This window comes from Pseudonaja textilis, chromosome 16 (assembly GCF_049901715.1).
Source record: "Pseudonaja textilis isolate UNSWEBS1 chromosome 16, rPseTex1.2, whole genome shotgun sequence".
NCBI lineage: Eukaryota > Metazoa > Chordata > Lepidosauria > Squamata > Elapidae > Pseudonaja > Pseudonaja textilis.
The window spans coordinates 7,097,943-7,123,071 of NC_142005.1; the positions used below are offsets into that span (position 1 = coordinate 7,097,943).

Consider the following 25,129-nt stretch of genomic DNA (forward strand, 5'->3'; position numbering starts at 1 on the left):
GAAATAAATTGCAACATTATTTTTTTTTTGCCCCTTTTCTGGGGGGCTTGCCAGCTGCAGTCAAGTTTACTTTGGTATTTTATACTTAAGCCATTTCTAACAATATTTTAAATTTGCAAATTTTTAAACGTTTTTCGACTTAAGTTCATGAATAGCAACGAACGTATTTCTTTCCTCCCAGCAAAAATTGTACTGATCTGTTCCACCCTGAAGTAGTTTGTGCGATTTCCTTTGGCGGTGCCGGAAGTTTAACCCTCCGGTTCACACCACCTTAGTGTCGAATTCCCCCTGCTGTTAAGCCGAACTGAATTACTACAAATCCCAGCAGCCTCGGCCAGTATGACCCAGAGATACTGGGAATTATCACCTAATGATGTTTCTCAAGGCTTGGCGACCTTGGATAGGTGGACTTTTAATTCCCAGAATTCCCCTGGCAGGAGGATTCTGGGAGTTGGTCCACCCATCTTCAAGTGCCTTAAAGTTGAGAAACACTAAAAAGCTGGAGAGATGCCATCTCTGTCTTATTTTGGGGGTGAGAAAAACCCAAGATTTGGGAATCGGATATTGGGAATAACAAGAGGGCTCAGCCTTCACCCCCAAATTGAAGCAGGGTATAGGAGAACCTGGAGCAGAAGACATTTAATCCAAAAAAACAAAACAAAATCTGGAAGTAGCCAGATTCTTAGCTTGGGATCCTTGGAAGACCACCGAACAGAAGACAATCGCCACCAGAGCACTTCCTACAGCTCAGGAACCTCAAAACCCATCTTCCGTAAAATCAGTTTTGCGTAACAGGGTGGAAAATTAGAAGGTCTCCAAAGTTTAGGGACGCATTCCGGCGACTGCAAAATTCAGGATTAAAATGGGTAGCCAGGAGGGAGAACGAACCTTCTCAAGAAGGTTGGAAGGCCCTCAACCGAACATCTCCTGGGAGGCGTATGTCATGTAAAGGAAACCGTCCTCGTCTTTGTACGTGGTGTAGACATCGCCCATGGTGGCGGACATATTCACGAGGCTGTGGTTGCCGTTCACCAGGAAGTAGAAGGCCTGCGTGGACATCAAGCCCATCCGATTGCTGGGGGAGGGAAAGAAGGACAGGCAAGGTTGAGATCTCAAGGTCTTGGACAGGACTTTGTGTGTGTGTGTGTGTGTGTGTGTGTGTGTGTGTGTGTGTGTTTCTGCCATTTCCAAAGTTTCTTGCAATTGTGCGGCTGCAAGGATGAGCCAGGCTGGGTTAAGGGACTAGAACTCATCATCTCCTGGTCATTGACCCAAAGTCACCCAATTGGCTTTTGTGCCTCAGGCAGGACTAGAACTCACTGTCTCCTGGTGATTGGTCCAAAGTCACCCAGCTGGCTTTTGTGCCTCAGGCAGGACTAGAACTCCGGGTCTCCTGGTGATTGGTCCAAAGTCACCCAGTTGGCTTTTGTGCCTCAGGCAGGACTAGAACTCACTGTCTCCTGGTGATTGGTCCAAAGTCACCCAGTTGGCTTTTGTGCCTCAGGCAGGACTAGAACTCACTGTCTCCTGGTGATTGGTCCAAAGTCACCTAGCTGGCTTTTGTGCCTAAGGCAGGACTAGAACTCACTGTCTCCTGGGGATTGGTCCAAAGTCACCCAGCTGGCTTTCAGGTCTAAGGTGGGACTAGAACTCACTGTCTCCTGGCTTCTAAGCCTGGTGCCTTAACCACTAGGCTTATTTTCAAAGAGGATGAGTGTAAACCTAGGCAAACTCAAGGTTTTGCTTTTTCGTGCTGTCTTGAGCCATTTCCCGGTTTTCATTTAATGACATCACCCTAAAATTTATTTATTTTTGCGCTTCCTGCATAAATGGGATAGAATTTTGGCCTGCCACAGAAAAATAAAAACAGGGCTCAACTCAGACCTGACAAAAGCTTGTAGGGACAAGTTCCTTTTCAACAGTTCCTCCATAAATCTTAACGTATTTACAGGTATTTATTTTGTAATTTTTTTAAACAGCCTATCGAGTTGAAATAGTCAAGGAAACTTGGTTTAATAAAAAAAAAAACACTCCAATATTCTTTCCCCAGTTCCTGTTTTTAGCTGCTCATTCTGCTCAACGAACCAATACACTATATACAGTAGAATCATCCGCTTGGAAACAAACCTAGAGATCATCTAGACCAACCCCAATCAAAGTCTTTATTCTGGTCGGTAGACCCTCCCCCCTCTGTACTTCAACACCATCTGCTTCATGGGTGTGAAAAACTGGCCAAATCCAGAAATCCGCTTGTTCTTTTGGGGGATTCCAACACTTCCTTGTTAATCATGATTTAATGACTTGGTTTTCAAATGCTAATCTAGTCAATGGTGAACCCATTTAAACCCCATTTAAAACATCCTCATCTGTTTTACACAAAAACATCCTGGAAAGCTCCCTGTTCTAGTTTTCCTCCCTATCTTGGAGAATCCTCCCTTCCCACATCCATTAATTAATTAATTTGCCACAAGATTTCAAATGCTCACCGAATGATGGCTACAAACTGGCCCATGGTGAAATCTCCAGGGACTAAAAACTTCACCTTGTTTAAAGCCGGCAATAGTTTCTCCTTTGAATAGCGTTCCACAATCACCTGCAAGGAGCCAAGAACAGAGCTTGAGGAGCTGGAAAGGATAATAAGTGTGCGTTTAAAGTGGTGCTTGTGCATACCTGTGCCGGCACACAAACACGTGTGTGTTTACATATGCGTACAAAACTGGAAGGACATGAAACAGACCTCAAGAAACAGCAGAAGAAGAGAGAGAGAAAAGAAAGAAAGAAACAAAGAAAGGAAGAAAAAGAATAAAGAGAAAAGGAAAGAAGGAGAAAGAAAAGGAAGGAAGAAGAAAAGGAAAGAAGGGAGGAGAAGCAAGGAAAGGAAGGAGAAAAAGGAAAGGAAGGAAGGAGAAAGGAAAGGAAAGAAGAAAGGAGAAAGAAAAGGAAGGAGAAAGAAGAAAAAGGAAGGAAAGGAGAAAAAGAAGAAAGAAAAGGAAGGAAGGTAAGAAAGGAGAAAAAGAAAAAGAGACACAAGTTCACAACAGCTGTGCAAGAGAGCTGCCCTTAAGAAAATTCACACCACACACCTACCGGTAGTTTATAAGGAAATCTAATCCGGATTGCAGCCACTTCGTTCTTCCGGGAAACTAGAATAAAAAAAGTTTTTCAAAAATTGGAAAGAATTAATGATGGATTGTGGATGGACATTCCCAGTTTTAATTCCCAGAGACTGGTTTCCTACCCCTGCAGGTTCACACAACACACTAAGCCTCAGTTTAACCATGGTTTGTGAAAGGAATTCCAATCAGCAAAACCCACTCTGCATTAAGCTTTGCAGTACACAAGAGCTGGGTTTACAACTCAGAAAAACTTAGAAAACATGGTTGTTTAGAGATTCTCTTTCTTTCCTTTCCTTTCCTTTCTTTCCTTCCTTCCTTTCTCCTTTTCTCTCCCTCCCTCCCTCTCTCTCTCACACACAAAACCCCAAAATGCTTGACCTTAGCCAACCAACCCTTTCCTAAAATTAAACCATGTCTGTCAAAGACAGTTTCATTGTGGTTTAGGGCAGAAACCGCAACTTTAAATCTAAAGTTTGTCTATCTGCAGAGGAATAGCTTCTGGCCTTTCAGCAGCCTTAATCCCAAGTCACCAAAATGTTGGCTGGGAACGATGGGACCTGTAATACCACCTCTCTAGAGGGTTTGGAAAGCTAGTTAGATTCCTGTAACTACAGTTCCCTGCATTTTTACAGCAGGACACAAACTATAACCACTCACTTTTTATGCCTAGGATAAATCTAAGTCTTTAATTTTCTCTCTAAGGACCCCTTCTAAAAATTATAGAGAAACCCCAAAGCATTTTTGTTGGTATGGATATTTATTCATACTTATTAAAACCAATACACTTGCTGCTGCTATATTAATATTTATTAAAATTGATGCATTTGCAGGATTTTAATATACTATTATTTTTTCTGCGCAGGCCAGCAAATAATTTTAGTTCAGAGACCCTTAAGAGGGGTCTTCATGGAGTTCAGGGGGGTCTTAGGACCACAAACACCTACCTTAGCAATTCAGAGACAGATAATCAGAGTTGGAAGGGACCTTGTAGGTCATCTAGTCCAACCCCCACCCCAAAAGCAGGAGACCTAGGTTATGTAGAAAACTGAATTAACCGAGTCCACTCAGGTTTACTTAACCTGAGGAAACCTATCGTGAGAACGCAGCCTGCTCATTAACCTTGAAAATACAGCTCTAAAAGTGAAGAAAATAACTCCCCCCACCTCCAAAATTGAGGTGAATTGCACCCTTGGGGCCAACAGGGGGCGGTAACAATGGGGTGGGCCACCTCAAACCAGAGCGTTTACACGGAGCAAAAGAGAAACGCATCACTCACCAAAAGATTTTCGGTGTTTAAAGGGGGGAAAGGAGGCCATGGGGAGATCCAATCGCTGGAGCCAAATTGAGAAAAGAGGCAGAGAGGCGCGCCGAGCTCCCGAGACGGCTCCGCAGTCCCCCGGCGCGCCTTAAATAGGAACGAAGCGCGCAATTCTTTCCCACCTGCCTTTCAGGATCGGGGCTATTTCTGCTTCCTGGGGGGGGTGAGGGAGGGGGGGTGAGGGAGGGAGGGAGGGGTCGATCCACAGCGCATGGATGCGGCTCCGGAGGCGTTTCCTACCCCCGTAACCCCCCCCACACCTTGGAAGCCGCAGGAATTATTTAACCCAACCCTGGGGAGGCTGTTGATAGGAGTTTCGCGTATCCACGCGTCCTGGGAACTCCCCGCCACTAGATTTCCCCCAAAAAAACCAACACAGAGATTTATTGGGCTTCCAGAGAGGTCTTCCACCAGTTCCGTTGGGTTAGGAGAAGCCTAAACCGACTTTGCAAGGCAAACCTGAATCGGTGTTTGTTTTTTTGTGCACGCGTGGGAGAGTTTCATTGATCACACGGGTCGTGAGAACGGGCACCAAGGCCAATCTCGCCCATTTCTGCCTTTTCCTCCCTGTCCTTCTCCTTTCCTTCCTTCTCCAGATCTGTATTTCAGCTTGCAAACTCTTGGTGTGTGTGTGTGTGTGTGTGTGTGAATTTTCGATTTATTGAGCCTTTGGCTATACTAACCAGCTAATTCCACTCTCTTTAATATGCTTTATTGCCGTTTCCCACGTTTCTGCTTCCCTCCTCGCCTGTTTTTTTCTTGGCGCGCCGTTTTTGCTTTTTTGCTTTCTTCAAACCCAAAAAACAGCCTTCCCTTAAGCCTTAATGCAAGGCTAACGCGTGTGGGTTTGTATGTATTTGGGTCTCTCTCTCTCTCAATCCTATCCTTGTTATCCTTTTTTAAAAAATAAATCCACCTGTTGGTCCATCTTATTGGCTGAGACAACCTGTTTCCAATTTGACCGGTGCTTAAAAAAAAAAACTAAACTACAAACAAACAAACAACCTCTCTTGCTGCGGTGTCGTGTTGTGTGCGCGCGTGTTTTTCATCCTACGAGGGATAAACCAGGTTGCCACACCGGTTGAGCTACCTGGCGCCCACCTTCCTTTGCAAAGCGCGTAAGTTTCGCAAAGTTTTTTTCTCTTCCCCTTCCTTTCTTCCTCTTTGGGCGGGGTGGGGGTGGGGGGAGAGAAATATCTCCTGGTGGGTTGGGCCAATCAGGAGCCGGCGACGTGATGTGGGAGGGGAAGGGGCGTGGGGGCCCCCCCTCCGCCCCCCAAAGGGAGGGGAGGGCAGAAGATCCCCGGTTTGCACGTGACGCGTTCAAACCTTTCTCCTTTGTCTGAACTGCGCTTCGCTGCGCCCTGGAAGCGGCTTTTCCCACATCGGCTGAAGTTCTCCCGGCTGGGAACGGGGGTGGGTGGGGAGAACAACCTCGCACCCCCCCAGATCTGCTCCCCTCCCCTCTCTTCGACCCCTCCCCCCCTCTTTGGGTTTTAAAACCCACACCCCCTTTCTCTGCCACTTCACCTGCTTTGCTTCCCAGCTCCGGGCACCTGGCACAAAGGTGCGTGCCAACCAGCCAGCCAGCCAGCTCTTTCCAAAGGCGCACGATTTTTTGGGGGGGAGGGGGGCTTCCAGGCACCCCGTCCGGGGGTCCCCATGGCCAGCCGCCGGGCCGTGCCCCCCTCGCTGTGGTCCGGCCACGAGCGGCTTCGCATCGGCGAGCGTCTCCAAGCTAGCTTGGCCGGCCTTTGGGAACTGGATCTCTTGCGCGAAATGCAGAAAGCGAACGTGGAGAGCGCCTTGGCTGGCTCGGAGCCCCGATCGGTGAGATGTGGGGGGGGATATTTAATTTTTTTGGGGGGTGAGTGGGTGGGTGGGCTGCGTTGCCAGCCCTGGTTTCTCCTTCCTCCTCCCCACCCCGGTGGAAATTGCACGCGTGGAAACCTTCCCGGGAATCCGGGGCGTTCTTGGGGAAAGCCAAGAAAATCTTGGCTTTAAAAAAAATAATTATTATTCCATCAGGTGCCAGGCTCCTCTTTCCCCCCACCCCCCCCAAAAAATCAGGTGAGCAAACTGGCGGGATCCAGTGGTTTTATCGGGCAGGGAAGCAGCCGCTTTGAAATCTGGATTTCTTGATGGCTTCTGTCCAACCTGCCTCCACCATCAAGGGAGCCCCGACTCTCGAGGAATCCTATGAAAGGATTCTAGCTTTTCCCCTTTTTAAAAAAAAATAATCCAGAAATTCTCTGGATTTTGTTTGGCCCCGTGTTGGGGAGGATCGACCCTTAAAGGATCTCTTGGAGAGCCCAGGAGAAGTTGCGAATAATCCTTTGGAGCAAATGGGTCTCTGAGCTAGTGGAAATCTGGGTGGGTGGGGGGATCTTTTAGGGGCTCTAAATTAAAAGCACGATTAGACTACAACTCCCATCATTCCAGCTTGGGGGTGGGGGGGAAATAGCTGCTTTTGTTGTTTTAAAAAGCAGCCTGGAATTTGGGGAGGGGTTTTTTTCCGCCATGTGGTCAGTATCCATGTTTGGGATTTGCAGATTTGAACAGTGGGGGAAAAACGGTGAGACAGGAACCAGCAATCTTTTCACTTGATCCTGAATGCTATTTAAAAATATTTCCTGACTTGTTCATTTTTAAAAAAATGTCAAAACATCAGGCTTAAAGGGAACTCAGCCAGGAAAGTTTTGGCCTTTCCTTCTTCCCTAAACCAGATATTGGGTTGGGGTGGGTAGGGGAAGGAAGAGATATGAATTATATTCCTGTATAGAAGGTGGATATTATAGGGGGTTTTTTTGGGGGGGGGGAGGGGGAAATATCGATTATTCTGCGAGGAATTGAACTCTGCTTGCTTAGAGTTGGTTCTAAGTTAAAACCATGCCTGAAGTCGGAGCAAAGAGAGAAAAGAAAAAAAAATTTTTTTTTACAATATTTCACTTTAATTTTAAACCATGGAGTTGATTGTAAGGCCCTACAGGGGGATTTTAAATTAAAAACCCTAAGAAGAAATTCTCTACCTGAAAAAAAATGCTTGTAAGCTAAAATTGACTGCACAGGAGTAGAAGGAAGGGAGGTGTGTGGGGGGAATTCAGGATTTATTGCAATTAAAGGCTTAGTTTAGTTAGAAATGTTCGGCTGCTTTTTCAGCCTGGTCACACCCCCAGGGGACACTGGGGGCTGGGTGGTATAGACCTCACCTATGGTATGTGTGTGTGTATGTGTGTGTGCACGCAAATTGTGAAAAGGCAGAAAAACAGAGGTGCAAATGAGGGTGGGTTTTACTCTAATTGGAGAAAAATTAATGTTTCATGTCTGGTTAAACACTCGGATGGAAGACCACCAGGAAATTACACGGGTGAGGGTAGGATTGAGAAACCAGAAAAATAAACAATAAAAACAGGCATTTTATTTATTTATAGATATTCCATAAATTAGGAGTTAAACTCAGCTGGAGACTTCCGTACACCTTTCCAGACTCAAGCAACATCATTTTTTTAAAAAAATATTATTCGATTCCTTGCCTATTAAACCAGAGGCAGGAGACAGAAAAATGCCTGCCACCAAATTTATGTCTGTGGAGAGTCTCAATCATCCAGCTTCTTGGATGAGAAGCGAAATGTTTGCAAGGAAAAAAAGAAAGAAAAATATATACTAAAGTCCAGGGCCTGTCCAGATTTAGTTGGCCATAAGATGTGAGCTTGCAGGCAGTCATTGATTTATAACAGTGGGCTTTGTTGCTGTTGTAAGTCGAGAACTACTTGTAAATGGGAACAGATCTCAGGTGGATTTTTTTCAGGTGAAAAAAGGCCGCCTCTGGTTACCTGGAAATAAGAATATAAATTTGCAAAGCAAGGGAGGTTGATAAAAAAAAGACAAGTTGTGTTGAAAATTAGGACGGGGAAAGGAGAGGGGAGAAATTGCAAATTGAGTGGGGAGGATTTGAGCTGGGTTGGGTTGGGGTGGGGTCAGAAAAGTGGGATCCTCCTAAGATGTTCACACCTACTTTCCAAATACCGAAGGATTAGATTTTTAAGGCTGAGCTAGGAACCCGGAAGATGAGCCAGGTATACAGAAGTGCGAGAGCAAAAACAGCTTGTTGGCAACGTGGCGCAGATGGGCCATAATATTGGAGCTCTGAAAAGGGGGCGGGGAAGGATCAGGGATGGAGCTGGTGAGGGGTGGACTGGAAGAAGGGGGAGATGTGTGCGAATTGGGCTCGGTGTGATCTCCAAGCTGGGTGTGGTAGCCAACATATGGGAAGGCTCCCACCGTCGAACAGTCTGGAGCCATCCATGCTTCCTCCTCTGTGCTTGCAAACACAAACGTAGATTAAAATCTGGGTTTTCCACTGTAATTTTTTTTTTGGGGGGGTTCTTGGTTTGGTGGCCCCCCCAAAAGATGACAGAGAAGCGATTTTTTTTTTCTTGTATCTTTACAATTTATATTGTTTTATTTGTTTCCTAGTATGATTTAATTGCTTATTAGGAACCCATGACTTTCGCGAAGTGTTGTGTCTTATGATTCTTGATGAATGTATTTTTTTAAACGTACACTGAGAGCTTATGCACTGGAGACAAATTCCTTGTGTGTCCAATCATACTTGGCCAATCAAGAATTCTATTCTATTCTATTCTAGTCTAGTCTAGTCTAGTCTAGTCTAGTCTATTCTTCATTCTATTCTACTCTATCTATCCTGAATCTAACCTATCCTATCCTACTCTACTCCTATCCTACTCTACTCTATCCTGAATTCTGTTCTGTTCTGTTCTGTTCTATTCTGTTTTATCCTATCTTATCCTATAAAACTACACTACTCTACTCTATCCTGAATCCTACTCTACTCTACTGTATCCTACTGTATCCTGAATCCTATTCTGTTCTATCCTACTCTACTCGCCTCTCCTCTATATCCTGAATCCTATCCTATCCTATTCTATTCTATTTTGTGCAAAAATTTAGCCTACTTTGAAGGGGTGCAGAGAGGAACAAGGTGTGATGCTGAGCTGAATGAAGCATTGGGTGTTACAGCCAGCGAGCCTCTTCCAGGTGTGCGTTTGTGTGCCAAACCTTTATAGGTGGGCTGAGTTAAAGATTGTCCAGGACGGTTGATGCAGTTACGGGATCTAATCATGTGTTTACAGAATGGGTCTGCAAGGATTACTTTTAATCCTTAATGAATTCTAGTTTTAAAGGTCTCCCCGCTTAAAAAAAATAAAAAATGGATGTTCCATGATGGATTTTATTTATTTATTTGGTCAATTTATTTATTTGATCAAATAAACATGAAATAATAAAAAGGGGAATAAAAGATAACAGGTAGAAGACAAAGTACAATTATATAAACAACTCTATTACTACAAAATACAACTTAGTACAACTATCAAATCAATGAGATATATAGTACGCTCTGAACACCCTTATTACAATAATAACATGATTATTTACTGAGCACAAAGAAATCTTAATATAATAAAACTACACACGAAAATATATGTCCTCCAAAAATTATTTCAAAATAACCAGACAAGATGTCGACGTCTTTACAGGTAGACAACACTTGAGACCAACATTTCTGTGGCTGAGACATTTGTTAAGTGAGTTTCACCTCGTTTTACAACCTCTCTTGCCACAGTTGTTACAACGGCACTGAAGGAAAGTGACTTATGGCCGTTCTTCACACTTACGACGGTTGCAGTCATGTGATCAACATTCAGACACTCGGCAACTGAGTCATATTTATGGCGGTTCCTTCCTCCCAAGGGGGAGAAGCCAGATTCACTTCCCAACTTTTAACAACTTCAGGGTTTCACTTGAACAACGGTGGCCCGAAAGATCGTAAATTAAGGGCAAAGCTCACTTTAAGGAATGTGTTTCTGCTTCGCAACAGAAATGTTGGGCTCGGTTGCGTTTTAAGTCGAGGGCTACCTGTATGTCTTTCCTTCTCCATCGTGTCCTCCGGTCTCCATCCCATTCCAAGCCAAGCTTGGAAGAAGAAAATCTAGAAGTTTGATGGGTCTGGAAATCTCTACAACCAGGGTTTTCAAACTTGGCAAGTTTTAAGACTTGTGGACTTCAAACTCCCAGAATTCCTGAGCTAACAAGACTGGAGGAGGAATTCTGGAGGAGTTGTGAGTGATATTGAGTTGGCCACGCCCAGCCACTATCATGACCACCAAGCCACGGCCACCAACTAAGCCACGCCCACAGAACTGGTTGTTAAAAAAATTGAATCCCACCCCCTGGGGTACGCTCACCAAAACAATACACTTTCTGTTTGCGCTGGTGGGGACTTCCTCTTGGCATGGGATCCCTCTCGACCGGAGGCTACTGTTGGCACGCTTACCTTTTCTGCAAAACAAAAACATTAAATTATTTGCTCTTTGCTCACCTTTACCTCTTGGCATTCCTGTGGTTTTCAAAGTTTGCCTACTATGCGAAGATAGATTTTTTTTTTCTCCTCCTCCTCCTCCCCCCCCCACCCCAGTTTCGGTTCAATCTCAGGTTCGGAAGGATTTAGGAAAGCGCGATCGAACCATCAGGGTGTGTTTGGCAGATGTGTGTAAAACAAGCAAAAGCTAGAAAGGACCAATAAAAGGAGAATGTTTATAGTTTGGGGTTGAACTGTGGGGTCCTTGGGGGCTCTCTGAGCTGGGTGGTTTTCTTGCAGGCGTTTCATGACCCAACTAGGGAACATCATCAGTGCTAGAAGGGAGGGGAGTTTGCGAGGAGGAGAAAGGAAGGAGAAGCGGAGGAGGACTGTAAGGTTTTCTTGCAGACGTTTCATGACCCAACTAGGGAACATCATCAGAACTAGAACTAGAAGGGAGTGGGGATTGTGGAATGATGGAGGGAGGAGGAGGAGGAGGAAGAGGAGGAGGAGGAATGTAGAATCCTATATAATATTCTCTGAGCTGGGTTCTTTACTCACAGATGTTTCATGACCCAACTAGGAGACATCATCAGTGCTTGAAGGGAGTGGGGATTGTGGGGAGAAGGAGGAGGAGCTAGGTTGTTTTCTTACAGACCTTTCATGATCCAGCTTGGTAACATAATCAGTGCTAGGAGAGAGTGGGATTTGCTCTCTGTTTATATACAAGTGGATTGGATAGAAGAAAATATTTGTAGCTCAGAGTTGATATGGGGGGGTCCTTGTGGCTCTCTGAGCTTGGTGGTTTTCTTGGAGACGTTTCATGACCCAACTAGGGAACATAATCAGTGCTAGAAGGGAGAGGGGTTTGCAAAGGGAAGGAAGGAAGGAATCAAGGGAGGGAGGAAGGAAGGAAGAAAAGAAGGGAGGAAGAAAGGAATCGAGGGAGGAAGGAAGGAAGGAAAGAAGGGAGAAAGGAAGGAATCAAGGGAGGGAGGAAGGAAGGAAAGAAAGAAGGGAGGAAGGAAGGAATCGAGGGAGGGAGGGAGGGAGGAAGGAAGGAAGGAAGGGGAGGAGGAGGACTGTGTGGTCCTTGATGCTCTCTGAGCTTGGTTGTTTTTGTTAAAGATGTTTCATGACCCAACTAAGTAGCATCATCAGTGCTAAAAGGGAATAGGGTTTTGAGGAGGAGGAGGAAGAAGAGGAGGAAGAAGACTGGGATCCCTAGTGCTCTTTGAACTTGCTTGGTTTCTTGGAGACGTTTTATGATCCAACTAGGTAACATCATCAATGTTAGAAGGGAGCGGGGTTTGCTCCAAATGCCCCTTCTAGCACTGATGATGTTACCTATTGGAGTCACGAAACGTCTTTAACAAAAACAACCAAGCTCAGAGAGCAAGGAATTCTCACGTTAGAAAGGATCGGGTTCAACCCCGTTGAATGACGCCAAGAATTTAAAATATTCTATCGAAGGCAGAACTTTTTCGGCTGTCATTAATGGATAGACGACTAGAAAAAAAAAAAAGTATAGATGGTTAGTTTTCTGCAGAGTAAAACGCAGGGAGATTATTAGATGCACGAACAGAGAAAAAGATTCTGAAATATTGATAGCGCTGGGGAAGAATTGCAAACTTGGCAAAAATGGACCTGCTTGGTTGGTGGAAAAAGCAATAATCACATTTATCAGGGACTAAAAGTCCTTTGAGGAGTTTTTTTTGCTGAAAATGAGGGAGAAAGTGATTTATGGGTTGGGTGATCAGAAAGGATAGAATATGGAAAGAAGGAAGATATGATGTAGTCTTGGAGCGGTGTATCTCAAACTTGGCAATTCTAAAGTATGTGGATTTCAACTCCCAGAATTCCCTAGCCAGGAGGAATCCGGGAGTTGAAATCCACCCATATCCCCAATGCCAAGGTGGAGAATCGCTGCCTTAACAGAGAAAAAAGAGAATAAATGTATTCATAACTGCTGTTAAAGAAAATCGGAAGCCACTTCACGATATCTTTATCATGCAGCCTCATTATAAAATGTAATCTTTTACAACCTTTGGCTGTAGAGTCCTGCCCAGGTCTCTTGTTAGTTCAAGGTGTAGATTAATTATTTGCAAACCAGTTATGTTACCTCTGTCCTGGAGGCCTCACTAAATGGACAGTAAATCTAATTTTTCTGCTGTCAAGAAAGCCTGTTTCTTCAGCTCTCACTTCCCACCTGTTGCATTCCAAAGACGATTCCTCGTTTTATGTCAGGTGCAAAGTAAAAAACAAAAACAAAACAGCTTCTCTTTTTGGCTTGGATTTTCCCAACTTGGAATTTTGACATAAATCCACTTTTCAATGGTGAATTGTCTTTGGATTTATAATGTTTTCTCTTTTTTGGATCACTTCTCCAATCTCACAGCTTTCGTTCTTTGTAGCTACAATGCCAGGGCTGTTTATTGATCAAGAAGACACACAAAAAGAGGAAACCAACTGGGTAGTAGCTGTAAAACTGGTTTACTCAGTGTGCCCTACGCTGAACATGTTGCTTTGCACCAGGAAGTGTTTGGATCAACCCACGTGAAATGATGGAATGTATTTTGTTCGAAAGATCCAGAAAGAATGCGGCTAGGCTTGGAACATACTATCAAGTGGATTAATATTCGGCTTACTTCATTCGTTTATTTGTTTTACGTCCATTGTTTTAGCAATCCAGCAGGAAGAATTGTGTCAGTCACTGGTTTTGCGAGGCGGGCAGGTAACATAAATTGGAGAAATATGGAGAAGGAAAGATGTGGGGAAGAAAGGGAAAAAGAAAAGGAAGGAAGGAAGGATAGAGAAGGAAGGAAGGAGGGAAAAGAAAGAAAAAGGAAGGAAAGGAAAGGAAAAGAAGAAAGAAAGGGAATTAAGAAAATATGGAGAAGAAATGAAAAGAAGGAAGGAAAGAAAGAAAAGGAAAAGGAGAGAGGAAGGAAAGAAGGAGAAAAAAGAGAAAGGAAAGTAGAAAGGAAAGGAAAATATGGAGAAGGATGGAAGAAAAAAAAAAGAGAGAAAACGAATACAGTCTAATAATGACTTGTGATTGGTCCTTGCACTTATGACCATTGCAGCATTCCTACAGCCACATGACCAAAATTCACCAAATAACCACATCGCTTAACAACAGACATTCAGGTCCCAATTTTGGTCGTAAGTCAAGGACTACCCCGAATATATCTCACTATATAGATGTCTCTCATGAAAAATAGGATTATCGTATAAACGATTCGGTCTTGCTCTCTTTGAGATGCTGACGAGAACAATGAAAATAAATTGAATTTGTACCCCTCTCCTCACGAGGCTCGCCCACGTACCCATCCTAACACATTAATATCTTATACTAGCTCTATTACCCATGCTTCCCTACGAAACTATGTGGTCAGGTTAAGTTTTGGGGGAGGAAAATAAAGGGGAAAAAAAATCTGCCTCTGTCTACCAGCATTCATCGGTATTCATCTGGCTAGTGTGTGAGAGAGTTGAGGGCCGTTTGGAAACTGAAACAGTATTTGCTGTGTGAGCAAGAAGGAGACAGCAAGGAGCCTGGGCGTGGCTTAGCTCAACTGTTCTGTACTAAAGCTGCTTAGTTGCTGTGGAACTAAAACTGAAACTCCTCTGCTTGTTTTTTTGCATTTGGAAGAGATTTATTTTCAGGTGGGGAGGAGGAGTAGAACTCCTTAGCATCAGAGTGTGTAATAATATAATAATATAATAATAATAATAATATAGGAAATACTCTAAATGCTCTGATGGTCATTTGGAAAAAAAATCCTTTTTTAGTGAGCCCCTAGAAGCCAAGAGGAACCTTCGTGCCAAATTTCAAGTTTGTAGGCTTCTGGAGACTTTGTGATAACGCGTGAGTGGCATTTCGTGCATATATATATATATATATTCTTAAGTTTTCACAGGTACTTACATGTATGGCATTCGGCTTTGCTCGGGTATTTTCCCACGTCATAGTAGTTGTGCTTTTAAAGTTGTAGCAACGTTTCAGCAGAATCTCATCAACTTTAAAAGCACAACTACTATGACGTGGGAAAATACCCGAGCAAAGCCGAATGATTGATTGATTGATTGATTGATTGATATATATATATACTTTGCTTCTTGGGACCGTCGTAACATTTGTCTTGTGGTCAGAATCCATACGGTACCTTCAGGCCAACAATTTTGGCATCCACGCAGGAGGCATAAACGAGGGGAGGATGGACAGGGTGTGTGAGGGACCTACTCCAGCAAACATAGGATCCCTCCGAGGTTGAGTGCCACGGGTCTTTGCAAAAAACCCCTTCCCAAAAAGAGATCTTTTGACCTTCCTTTCTTCTTCCACCTGGCCAAACAGGAGGACCCCAATGGCTTTGGGGATGGAAAGTTGACCCATCCCAGTGGCGCGAAGTTGGAGCAAAACCAAGGCGTTCTCGGTTGTGGCCTGTATACTTCATCGGAGAACATGGAGTTGTGTGTTCCCGCTGAAGATGGTGCAGAGAAGGACGGTTTGGGGCTGAGGATGATGGGTGAGGAGTCCAAGAAAGTGGGCCTCAACGGAGGAGACATCACGGAGGTGCCAGAAGCCGATTCTAGACCCAGTTCAGGTACGTCCTTGATCAGACAACCCACATCCTATTATTTTCATTTCCCTTCTTGGATGTCTGCCTTTGTTTATCTTCCCTGACCAGGGTTTGTATAAACCTGGGTCTGTTCGACCATTCCAAACGCTCTCTGGCAGGCCGACAAAGTCATCGATTTGTTCATCTATGGCCCAGCAAGCCACGGTTAACGCAAGCTAAGATATGGCAGCCAACTGTGAAACCCCAACGTATGGTTGGTAGTTTAAGCCATCTGTACCTCCACAAGATAAAATCCTGGCTTGGGACTGAACCTGCCTGTTAGTTAGCCAGTTTGATGTTAGGGTTAGATTAGGGTTAGTCCTACTCAGCTGATAAATTGAAAAAATATGTGCAAAATTGAGGGGGATGGGTATTGTAATCTGGCAGTTCCAATCAGTCCTGGAGAGAACTGGGCACACAAGCCATCATCCCTTCCCTGTTTGGGTAAGGTATTTGGCATTTGGGGTAGACTGCTCCTACCCGTGGAGGGTCCATCGTGATAGAAACCTAGAAAACAGATGGCAGAAAAAGACCTGGTGTTCCATCAGATCTGCCCATGATTGATCGATCTGATCTCCTGTTAAAACATTTTTTAAAAAAGTTTTTTTAGTTAGTATAGGCAGTCCTCGACTTACAACAGTTCATTTAGTGACTGACGTTGTTACAATGGCACCAAAAAAAGTGACTTAACGGCCATTTTTTTTCACACTTACGGCCGTTGTAGCACACGCACCCCGGTCATGTGATCGAAACGGAGACGCTTGACAACCGACTCATACTTATAACCATTGAAACTCAGGCTCTTGGCAACTGACTCATAGTTACGACAGTTACAGTGTTGCACCACTTCATCGGTTCGCTTAACCACTGTGGCGAGTGTCGTGAAATGGGGCAAATCTCCCCGAAAGGATGTTCTGCTTAGCGACAGAACAATTTTGTTGTAAGTCGAGGACTACCTGGAGTTTGCAGCCCGGCCTGTCATAACCAGGGGGTCTCTGCGCCTTTCAGGGTTTTACGAAACCAGCGAGATGGGCTCCCTCTCGGATTCATGCGCCTCGGTGCACAGCGACGGAGCCAGGGCGTCACGGTGTAGCATCGGTTCCCTCTCTCACCTGCCTGGATTGCGCGATAATGGTTTGATCCGGCCGCGGTCCACCGACGAGGCTGCCGTCCGGCTCCTTGACCTCCAGCTTCAGCGCCTGACCTTGGCCAGCGTAGCCGGGACCGACAATCGACGTCCGGTATCCACCGGTAAGTGTTCTGACCAAGGCTCATGAAGACACTCACAAACACACGTTAGTCTCAAACTCCTTTTTTCTTTATTTCAACAGCTGTGAATTTTAGTCATTCACCGCCCGTAATGAGTCTCAAACAGTTTGTAAATAGTCCCACAGAAGTCTGCCAAAGTCCTTCAGGATAAGTCTGATAATCACGCACCTTTATCTTCCTTTGAAATGCTGCCACAACTAAATGTCCAATTAGTTATACGAGGCCAACCGGAGCATAAATTCAACGCAGAGCTTCAGGCTTCAAACCGATCAGTACAAACAAAATTGCTTCCTGCAAAGGCTCCTCTCCCTTTGCTCCTCCTTTATGTCTTATGGGAGGGCCAATCGCCTCCAAGCCTTACTCCAGAGTTTCCCCTTTTGTCTTAAGTTTTCTTGCCTTCTAGCAGCTCTGTGCATGCACACACTGGGAACAGGCTCTCGCTATTCCTCTGCCTCGCTGCTGTCAGATTCTGGAGGCTCCGGAGGCAGCACCCCACTCCCAGATGGTCCTGGCCCCATCTCTGTGTTGGACGCAGAACCCTCGTCTGAGTCCTCCCCAGACTCCCAGACTGGCCTATGTTCCTCCCCACTGTCTGACTCTGCTGATGGATCACAACATTAAGGCCTCGTAATGGGGAGTGTGACTGTGTGTATGTGTGTGTGTGTGTGTGTGTGTGCGTGTCTCCATCCTGAATATGAGGGAACGTCCTTAAGAGGAACATGAAACACGAGAGTCTGTGGTCGAAGGCAAGGAGGCCTGGGTTCAAGTCCCACCTTGGCCATAGAAGCTCCCCTGGGAAATTTTGAAAGTATCTCCGCTAGGAGGATGTTTCAACATTGAGCGGTCTTTAGTCTTTAGAGTAAGGTATTTATTATAAGTCGAATAAATTGATTCCGGCCTGCATTTATCATTCTCAGCCTCTCCTAGATGTGAATCGAAGAAAGAATAGAGAGAGTGGAGTAGAGTAATGGAATAATAGAATAGAATGGAAATATAATAGAATATGAGATAACAATGGAGTGGAATGGAATATAGCAGAGAGAAAGAGAGAGAAGAGAAGAGATACAGAGTAGAAGAGAAGAGACAATAGAATAGAATAGAATAGAATAGAATAGAATAGAATAGAATAGAATAGAATAGAATAGAATAGAATATGAGATAACAATGGAGTGGAATAGAGGAGAGATAGAGAAGAGAAGAGGAATGGAATGGAATAGAATAGAATAAAAACTATTGTCACTTTGAATGTACACTAATCTGTATACATTAAAATGAAATTTCGTTGCATACAGCTCTCAAAGGGTCACCACCTCCAATATACACTGCATAAACATGACAAAATAAATACAAAATTATGTATATGTCTATATGATATGAAGAAAGCTTCTAGTCCTCATCGCAGCCCCCAGCAACCTTGAAATAGCCACAATCTAGAGAAGGTATATGGAATTTGAGAACGAAGTCTGCTCTTAAGAGGCTGGTTTTTGAAATTCTTACAACAGCCCATGCTAAGAATGACAGTGAAATCTTGGCTGATTTCATTGGCTGACTCCTGTTTGGAGTCAGGCTAAGCGTGTTGAGTGAATCCAGCCAGCAAGGCACTGTCTGTCAACGTTGGCAACTTGAAGATGGATAAAATTCAACTCCCAGAATTCCCTAGTTGGCGTGCCTCAAGATGGGTGAACTTCAACTCCCAGAATTCCTTAACTGACATACCTTGGATGGGTGGAGTTCAATTCCGAGAATTCTGGGAGTTGAAGTCCACTCCACGCATCTTGAAGTTGTCAACATTGAGAAACATTGCAGTAGGGTTTGTGTAATAAACCATGATTAGACCGTATGTAGCAAGCTCAGGAGCCATCTGACAGAGGGAGAGATTTGAACCTGGATCTCTGGTATTTCCCTGTCACTCTTAGCATGGATTACCTTACAGGGCTGTTATAAAAGATTCCTAAAAACCAGCCTCTTAAGAGAAGTTTAATTCTCAAATTCAGTGCCTCTTCTAGTTTGTGAATATTTCAAAGAGGTTGGGAGCAGCAATGAGGACTAGAAACTTTTCAGTTCACATCGAGGAGAGGAATAATAAATGCGTGGCTGGATCGATTTATTTATTCGATCTTTTGAATACTTTTATTGCAAAGCTAAAGGAAGCAAATGTTAACACACATCCTCCTGGTGTGTTTTTGGGGAGTGGGGGAATCCTTCAGGGGTGCTTAGTATCTTCTCAATCTTCTAGAAAGTCCCGATGGGATTCTACCCCCTCGTATGAGTAAACCTGGCACGCTATCTCGGAGCTGTCGATCCAGGAAACGATCCAAGTTAGCCAGGCACCAGAGTTTAATTGTGTTTTTGCTTCGACGTGCAACACAGTCAACTTCCCCTGTTCCAACCTGTTTGTTTACATGAACATGTCTCCGTTTTATAGTCCCCTCAAGGCAAGGTACAGAATACCCCACCTAATTATGGCTTAAAAGCAAAATCCTCGGCACGTCATTCAGTCTGAATTTGTTTCTGTGTAGACGTCGGGGAAAGGTAGCTTAAGATTTGTGCTGTTGCAGCACACAACCCCGGGACACTGCAGTACACAACCTCAGGACGCTGCGACCATTATAAATATGCGTCACTTTTTATCCCGGGGGATGCTGTGATGGACATAAGTGTGAAATACAGTCGTAAGTCACATTTTTCAGTGTAACTTCAAACTATCACTAAATGAGCTGTTGTAAGTCAAGGACTATCTACAGAAAGGATGCTCTGAGTGGGTAGGTAGATGTCCTGTCCCGGTCTATAATCCTACAATTTGAAAGTGTCCTTGGGAGCTACTGATTCCTTATTTTTGTTTCATTAAAAAGATCATCCTCATCTTTTAAAGATCCCATAATCCCTTGCGGGGTGGAATCAGTGCAACTGAATGGAGCTAGCAGAGGGTTTTACTGGCCGGATGCCTTTCTTGTTGCCAATGCAGAGTTATATTCAGCAGATATATTCTCATCGTGCCCAGAGAGGGAAATATCTGCCTCTACCTAGGGTTGCGCAGAATTGTAGATTCCTGTACCTCATGAGTTCTTTTTCATTGTGTCTCTTGGGACAGGTGACCTCGAGTTCCTGTTGGGCCTTGGATCCCTACCCCTCCCGAGACCCCCGAATTTCCAGCTTCTACGGTACAAGTCCGATTTGGTCTCCCGAAACACCAACGAAGTCTACCACTACCCCAGTCCTCTCCACGCAGTAGCTTTACAGAGCCCCCTCTTCACCAACGGCCTCTCTCAAAGCTCGTCCCAAGAAGATCTTGACGAGACGCCTCCCCAGGTTTCCAGATCCGACTCTCCCAAGAGAGACCCTCTCTGCTCCGGTGGACTCCCGAAGATCCGCTTGGAACAATACGTGGCGAAACTGGTGCTACGGTACAAGTGCCGCACGGCAGCGAGTCGAACCGAATCGGGATACCTCGCGGGGAATCAGAAAAGCTTATCCATGACGTCCATCTGCAGCTCGGGACCGGTGGCTGGTCAAGTCCTGGGCCCGATTCCAGGATGGAAGATCCGACGGCGTATCTCCACCTGTTCCCACTTGCGTTCTCCCGAAGGTTCAGAGGGAGCACGAGATTCCAGAGTCCTGGATGGGTTGTGGGACTTCCCGCCATTCCCAGAGATCAGCTTGTTTCAGTCGAGCCCCACCAACCTGGTTAAACCTAGCGAGTCGTCTGTTATGTCCCTCACGACGACACAGGATCCTTCCGTCAAACTCGTCCTGAACAAGCCATCCTCCACGCTGGATAGAAAAATTTGGGCAGCAGGGCCCCACCAACTGATAATCAAGACAGAGTCCTCCTTCGGAAAGGAATCTCCATTGCCTCGGGCTACAACTGGCATCGACAAACTATACAAAGGCAAACACTCTTCGCGGGAGTTGGTGAAAACCTCCGAGCGAGGAGAGAAGGCAGCTGAGAGAAGCTGGTTGAGCCCCCGCGAATTGCTACGCAGATTAAGCCTCCGGCGCAAGCCGTCATCCCGCGGGGTGGGCAGGGCCCGAGCCAGTTCCGAAATGAATGTTCACGCGGCCGCGGGCCTGGTGTGTCCCAGCCAACTTCAACCGAACCGAGGCAAGGCCACCAAGCCGAAATGGACATCGGTGCTGGAAATTTCCAGCAGGTCCTCTGGACGCCATCGTGCGAAAGCAGGGACATTCCTGCCACCGGTGGTTTTGAACCGCAACCTCGCCTTTTCCTCCGATACCCCAGCAACCTTCTGTTTCCCGGAGGGCGGCCATTTTGACCTGCCGCCTCGCCAGCGGGCCGGACTTCCCGGCAACGGGCCCAGGCTGAGCGAGGTAGAAGCGACCAGCGCGGTCAGCCTGAATGGAGAATGGATGTTCCACCAGCTTGGAGACCGATGGCTACACGGGTCCGCCACGTTGGATTCGTCCGATTTGCCACCTCACAACTTTAAGCTTCGACGCAGCCGTTCTTTCAAAGAGTTGAAGAAGATCGTGTCTCGCTCCTTCAAGAGTTCCCGAACTGCCAAATACTAGAGGAAAATAATAATAATAACTGGACATTCATTTGGGACGCACGTGAAAGCTAAACTTCACGTCTGAATGTGTTGGGGAGGGGGCGGTTCGGTTTTTGTTGCGATCGTGTTGCAAAAGTTCCTTCGTTTGGACGGCAAGACGGCCTCCTGCACGTTCTTCCCCATTGCGGTGTCCTGAATTTGGCTGAGGATGTCCTGAATTCAAACGTTAACCTCTCAAGACATAGGACACCTACAGGCCTGCATGCAAAGCAGCGCTGAACCTGAACTCGAGATCTCCGTCGAAAACCCCGAGATATTTTCTATCGGCTGCTGCTGCTTCTCCTCATTCTGAACTGACTCTCTTAATTTTGCAGACAGGAGAACGGAAGGGGGTGGAAGAAAAGTCTCTTTGGTTGAAGTCTGCTTGTGATCTCGGTTGTTTGATATCAGGGACCAAACCACAAAAAATGGGTAGTTCTCTATTGTTTGCCACGGATGATCCATGCAGACTAATCTGTGCTAGATCAGTGAATGCCTGTTGTTTCGGGTTCTTCATATACAATAAAACCAAAAAGATTTTGCGTTTCCCAAGAACCTTGTGTCAACTCACAAAACATTCCTAGGCTTGTTTTAGTAGTTGCCATTAAAAAATAAAAAGGGTGGGGGGAGGAAGAAAATCTGGAAGAGCAGTGCAGCAGTTTGGAAGGGAAAGTACATTCCAACTCTTAAGCTTTAAAAGAATGTAACTAAAATACCAGAGAGCTTTTGCCCACGAATATATTTAATTGGAGAATGTGATTGATGACACCCAGACCGTAATTGGAGAATGTGATTGATGACACCCAGACCGTAATTGGAGAATGTGATTGATGACACCCAGACCGTAATTGGAGAATGTGATTGATGACACCCAGACCGTAATTGGAGAATGTGATTGATGACACCCAGTCCATGAATGTGCTCAGTTGGAGAATCTGATTTATGACATACCCAGGGGGGGAGGAGGGGGAAACAGGGCCACAGGGGACTGTAAATGACCTAGGCCAGAGTTGGCTTCCTATGCCCTAAAATTACTCGAGGTGGGAGAGACGGTTCTAAGTCTCGAAAGGCAACCTTCTCCTTGGGTTACACTCCCATCATCCTCAACGGGGCTGGCTGGGGATGATGCGGCATCGTAGTCCAGCAAAACAAAAGACGTGGAACTGATGGGAGAAAGGCTTTCCACTCCTCCGTTCAGTTTCCCGGAGGGCAAAAAAAAAAGAGTCCGTTTTCAAGGGATCACAACAAGGAGGGTTGTGTTATTTCTGTAATTAAAAGCAGCGCGCCACACCCCAGCCTTAAAAATCAGGTGCCGCGAAGGTGAGTTTTCTCCTGTCTCTTCCCCCAAGCTATGCAATTTTGCATAACTGATAACCTGTTGCTTTACCCACCCGCCCCTTTCTCTTTCCAAGAGTATAAAAGGCCCTCCGCCAATTGCTGTTTACACCGAGATTCGATTCCTTGGCACTCCGTTGCTAATAACTGTAATTATCGAGGCTGGGAGACAGCAAGGAGCATGCCAGCAAGTTGAAGCTTGCTCGGGGAAGATTGTGCAGGGTTGGTCCTTAAATCTGCTTTTTCTTTCTTTCTTTCTTTCTCTTCCTGGTCGAGAATCGCTGCTTCAACAACTTTGCAGCCTAATCTAACCTGTTTAAAAAAATAAATATTTTTTTTTAATTGAATTGACCTCAATGAACTACTTAGATGAAACGCGATTTGAATTCCTTTGCAGGTTGGTGCAAAACATCTGAGGTATTTTCTGATATATCTCAGATACCTAACCATCCCAAATAGCCCTTCTTTTATTTGATTTTTCTGCCTCTCTCAAGGTTCTAGCCCTCATGATTTGTTTTACGGGGGGGTCCTCGTGTGAATGACCAGAATTGAATCCCAAACATGCTTTTTTTTTTCGAGGGGTGACTGGACTTCCTTGTTTGTTTTTTTTTCTTTTGAAGACGTTTCGCTTCTCAACCAAGAAGCGTCTTCAGCTCTGACTGGATGGTGGAGGATGGAAGGATTGATTTCTCCTTTCAGACAAGTTGGTCATTTGCATCCTTTTTAGAGGGTCGTCGAGGACACTTGGAGGTTTATCTGAGTCCTCAGGGTCACACCTGAGGGGTGCAAATGGGTGTGGGGCCTTCTTGGAACTGTTGAAAAGACTGTTGTACACTGGAGATAGATGAGGTCGTATATCCCTCCCATTCTATTGAGAGAGGGGCCAAGTAGCCTCAACGATTCTCTAAAAAGGATGCAAATAACCAGCCGTCTGCAAAGGAGTATCAATCCTTCCATCCTCCAACATCCAGTCAGAGCTGAAGAAGCTTCTTGGTTGAGAAGCAAAACGTCTTCAAAGAAAAACCAGAAAGTTCATTTGCCTCTTTTAAAAAAAGCACCTTTTGGACAACCACAACTTGGAGGACTGAGAATCTCTACAGACCACAATTGAGCCTCTTGACGTCCGTTGATAAGCAAGACACTTGTTAAAAAGTAAAATAGTGGCTTACGACCACAATTGAGGTCCAAATTTATTGCTAAGCGAGACTTTTTTTTTTTTTTAAGTGAGTTTTACCCCATTTGGTGACCTTTCTTCCCAAAATTATTGAGCGCATCGCCGCATGTTAAGGAGTTCCTAAGTTAGGAACGTGGTTGTTTAGTGAATCTGGTTTCCTCATCGTGTGATCCCAGGATCCCATCCAAGCTTCCTCACCCTGCAACCATCATAAGTACTAGCCAGTTGCCAAGCATCTAAATCTTGGGAAATGGGACCGCTAGGGTGCTACCTTGGTTCGAAATGGGAGCATTTTCCAATGCTGTTGTAACTTCCGACCGTCATTAAGCGAATGGTTGTAAGTCGGGACCTTCCTCTCTTCGTTGGTAAAAGCAGTGGCAGTTTTCCTACCTGGAAAAGTTGGATCTCTTATCGGACGGCAACCGAACCCAGCTATGAATTTTAAATAGCTGGAACCAAATTTATTTTGCGGGGTGTGATTTATGGTTGTGATGCAGCCTCACCAGTGATAAACTGACGCAGCTGCCAAAGGTGACAGTGATTTTAGTCAACCCTAATAAGAATTATAGAGGGACATGGTGGCTCAGTGGCTAAGATGCTGAGCTTGTCAATGAGAAAGGTCGGCGGTTCGAATCCCTAGCGCCGCGTAATGGAGTGAGCTCCCGTTCACTTGTTCCAGCTTCTGCCAATCTAGCAGTTGGAAAACACATGAAAATGCAAGTAGAAAAATAGGGACCCCTTTGGTGGGAAGGTGACCACATTCTGTGCGCCTTTGGTGTTTAGTCCTGCCGGCCACATGACCACGGAGACGTCTTCGGACAGCGCTGGCTCTTCGGCTTCGTAACGGAGACGAGCACCGCCCCCTAGAGCCAGGAATGACTAATATGTGCGAGGCGAACCTTTTTAACTTTTTAATAAGCGACTGGGATCGTGCAAGCTTGCAGGAGCCGAGTTAGAATGCCTCTGCGGCCCGCCAAAGCCACACCCACCGAACCAGTGGTAAAAAAAAATATTTGAATCCCACCGCTGGGTTGTGCGTATAGGGGAGTGGGAGCATTTGAGTCACGATATGGTTAAACTGCCTGGGGACGTCCTATCTTTGTAGGGTAGACTGCCGATAACACGGCCTGAATGTCCAGACAGCACTAATCCAGAACCAAACAAACCCACGTTATGGCTTATTGCAATGGAGTAAACTGCGTCCTTGGCCAAACAAGCTGGATATGTCTGCCGCTCGCGATGCAATCAGAAAGGAGCTTTTGAAATGATCCTGGACTTCTGAGCACAATTGGGACGGGAATTTCCGTCGCTAACCGAGTTGTGCAGTTTATTGGACAAACCGTGTTTAAACCACGTACAGGTTAGTCCT

General features: G+C 45.3%; 2 protein-coding genes across 2 annotated transcripts; one reads left to right on the top strand and one right to left on the bottom strand.

Moving 5' to 3' along the window:
* Positions 1 to 4: 4 nt before the first annotated feature.
* On the bottom strand, positions 5 to 5,558 carry LOC148124567 (microtubule-associated protein 1 light chain 3 gamma-like). The gene is made up of 4 exons (XM_087913801.1): positions 4,393 to 5,558; positions 3,088 to 3,143; positions 2,487 to 2,593; positions 5 to 1,075 (listed from the first exon to the last, which is right to left on the bottom strand). The coding sequence occupies exons 1-4, from the start codon at positions 4,430 to 4,432 to the stop codon at positions 913 to 915; spliced, it is 366 nt and encodes a 121-aa protein (XP_087769927.1). The 5' UTR covers positions 4,433 to 5,558; the 3' UTR covers positions 5 to 912.
* Positions 5,559 to 5,728: 170 nt separating this feature from the next.
* On the top strand, positions 5,729 to 21,806 carry LOC113452840 (uncharacterized). The gene is made up of 4 exons (XM_026724316.2): positions 5,729 to 6,264; positions 15,168 to 15,417; positions 16,441 to 16,683; positions 19,793 to 21,806. The coding sequence occupies exons 1-4, from the start codon at positions 6,097 to 6,099 to the stop codon at positions 21,229 to 21,231; spliced, it is 2,100 nt and encodes a 699-aa protein (XP_026580101.1). The 5' UTR covers positions 5,729 to 6,096; the 3' UTR covers positions 21,232 to 21,806.
* The last annotated feature ends 3,323 nt before the right edge of the window (positions 21,807 to 25,129 follow it).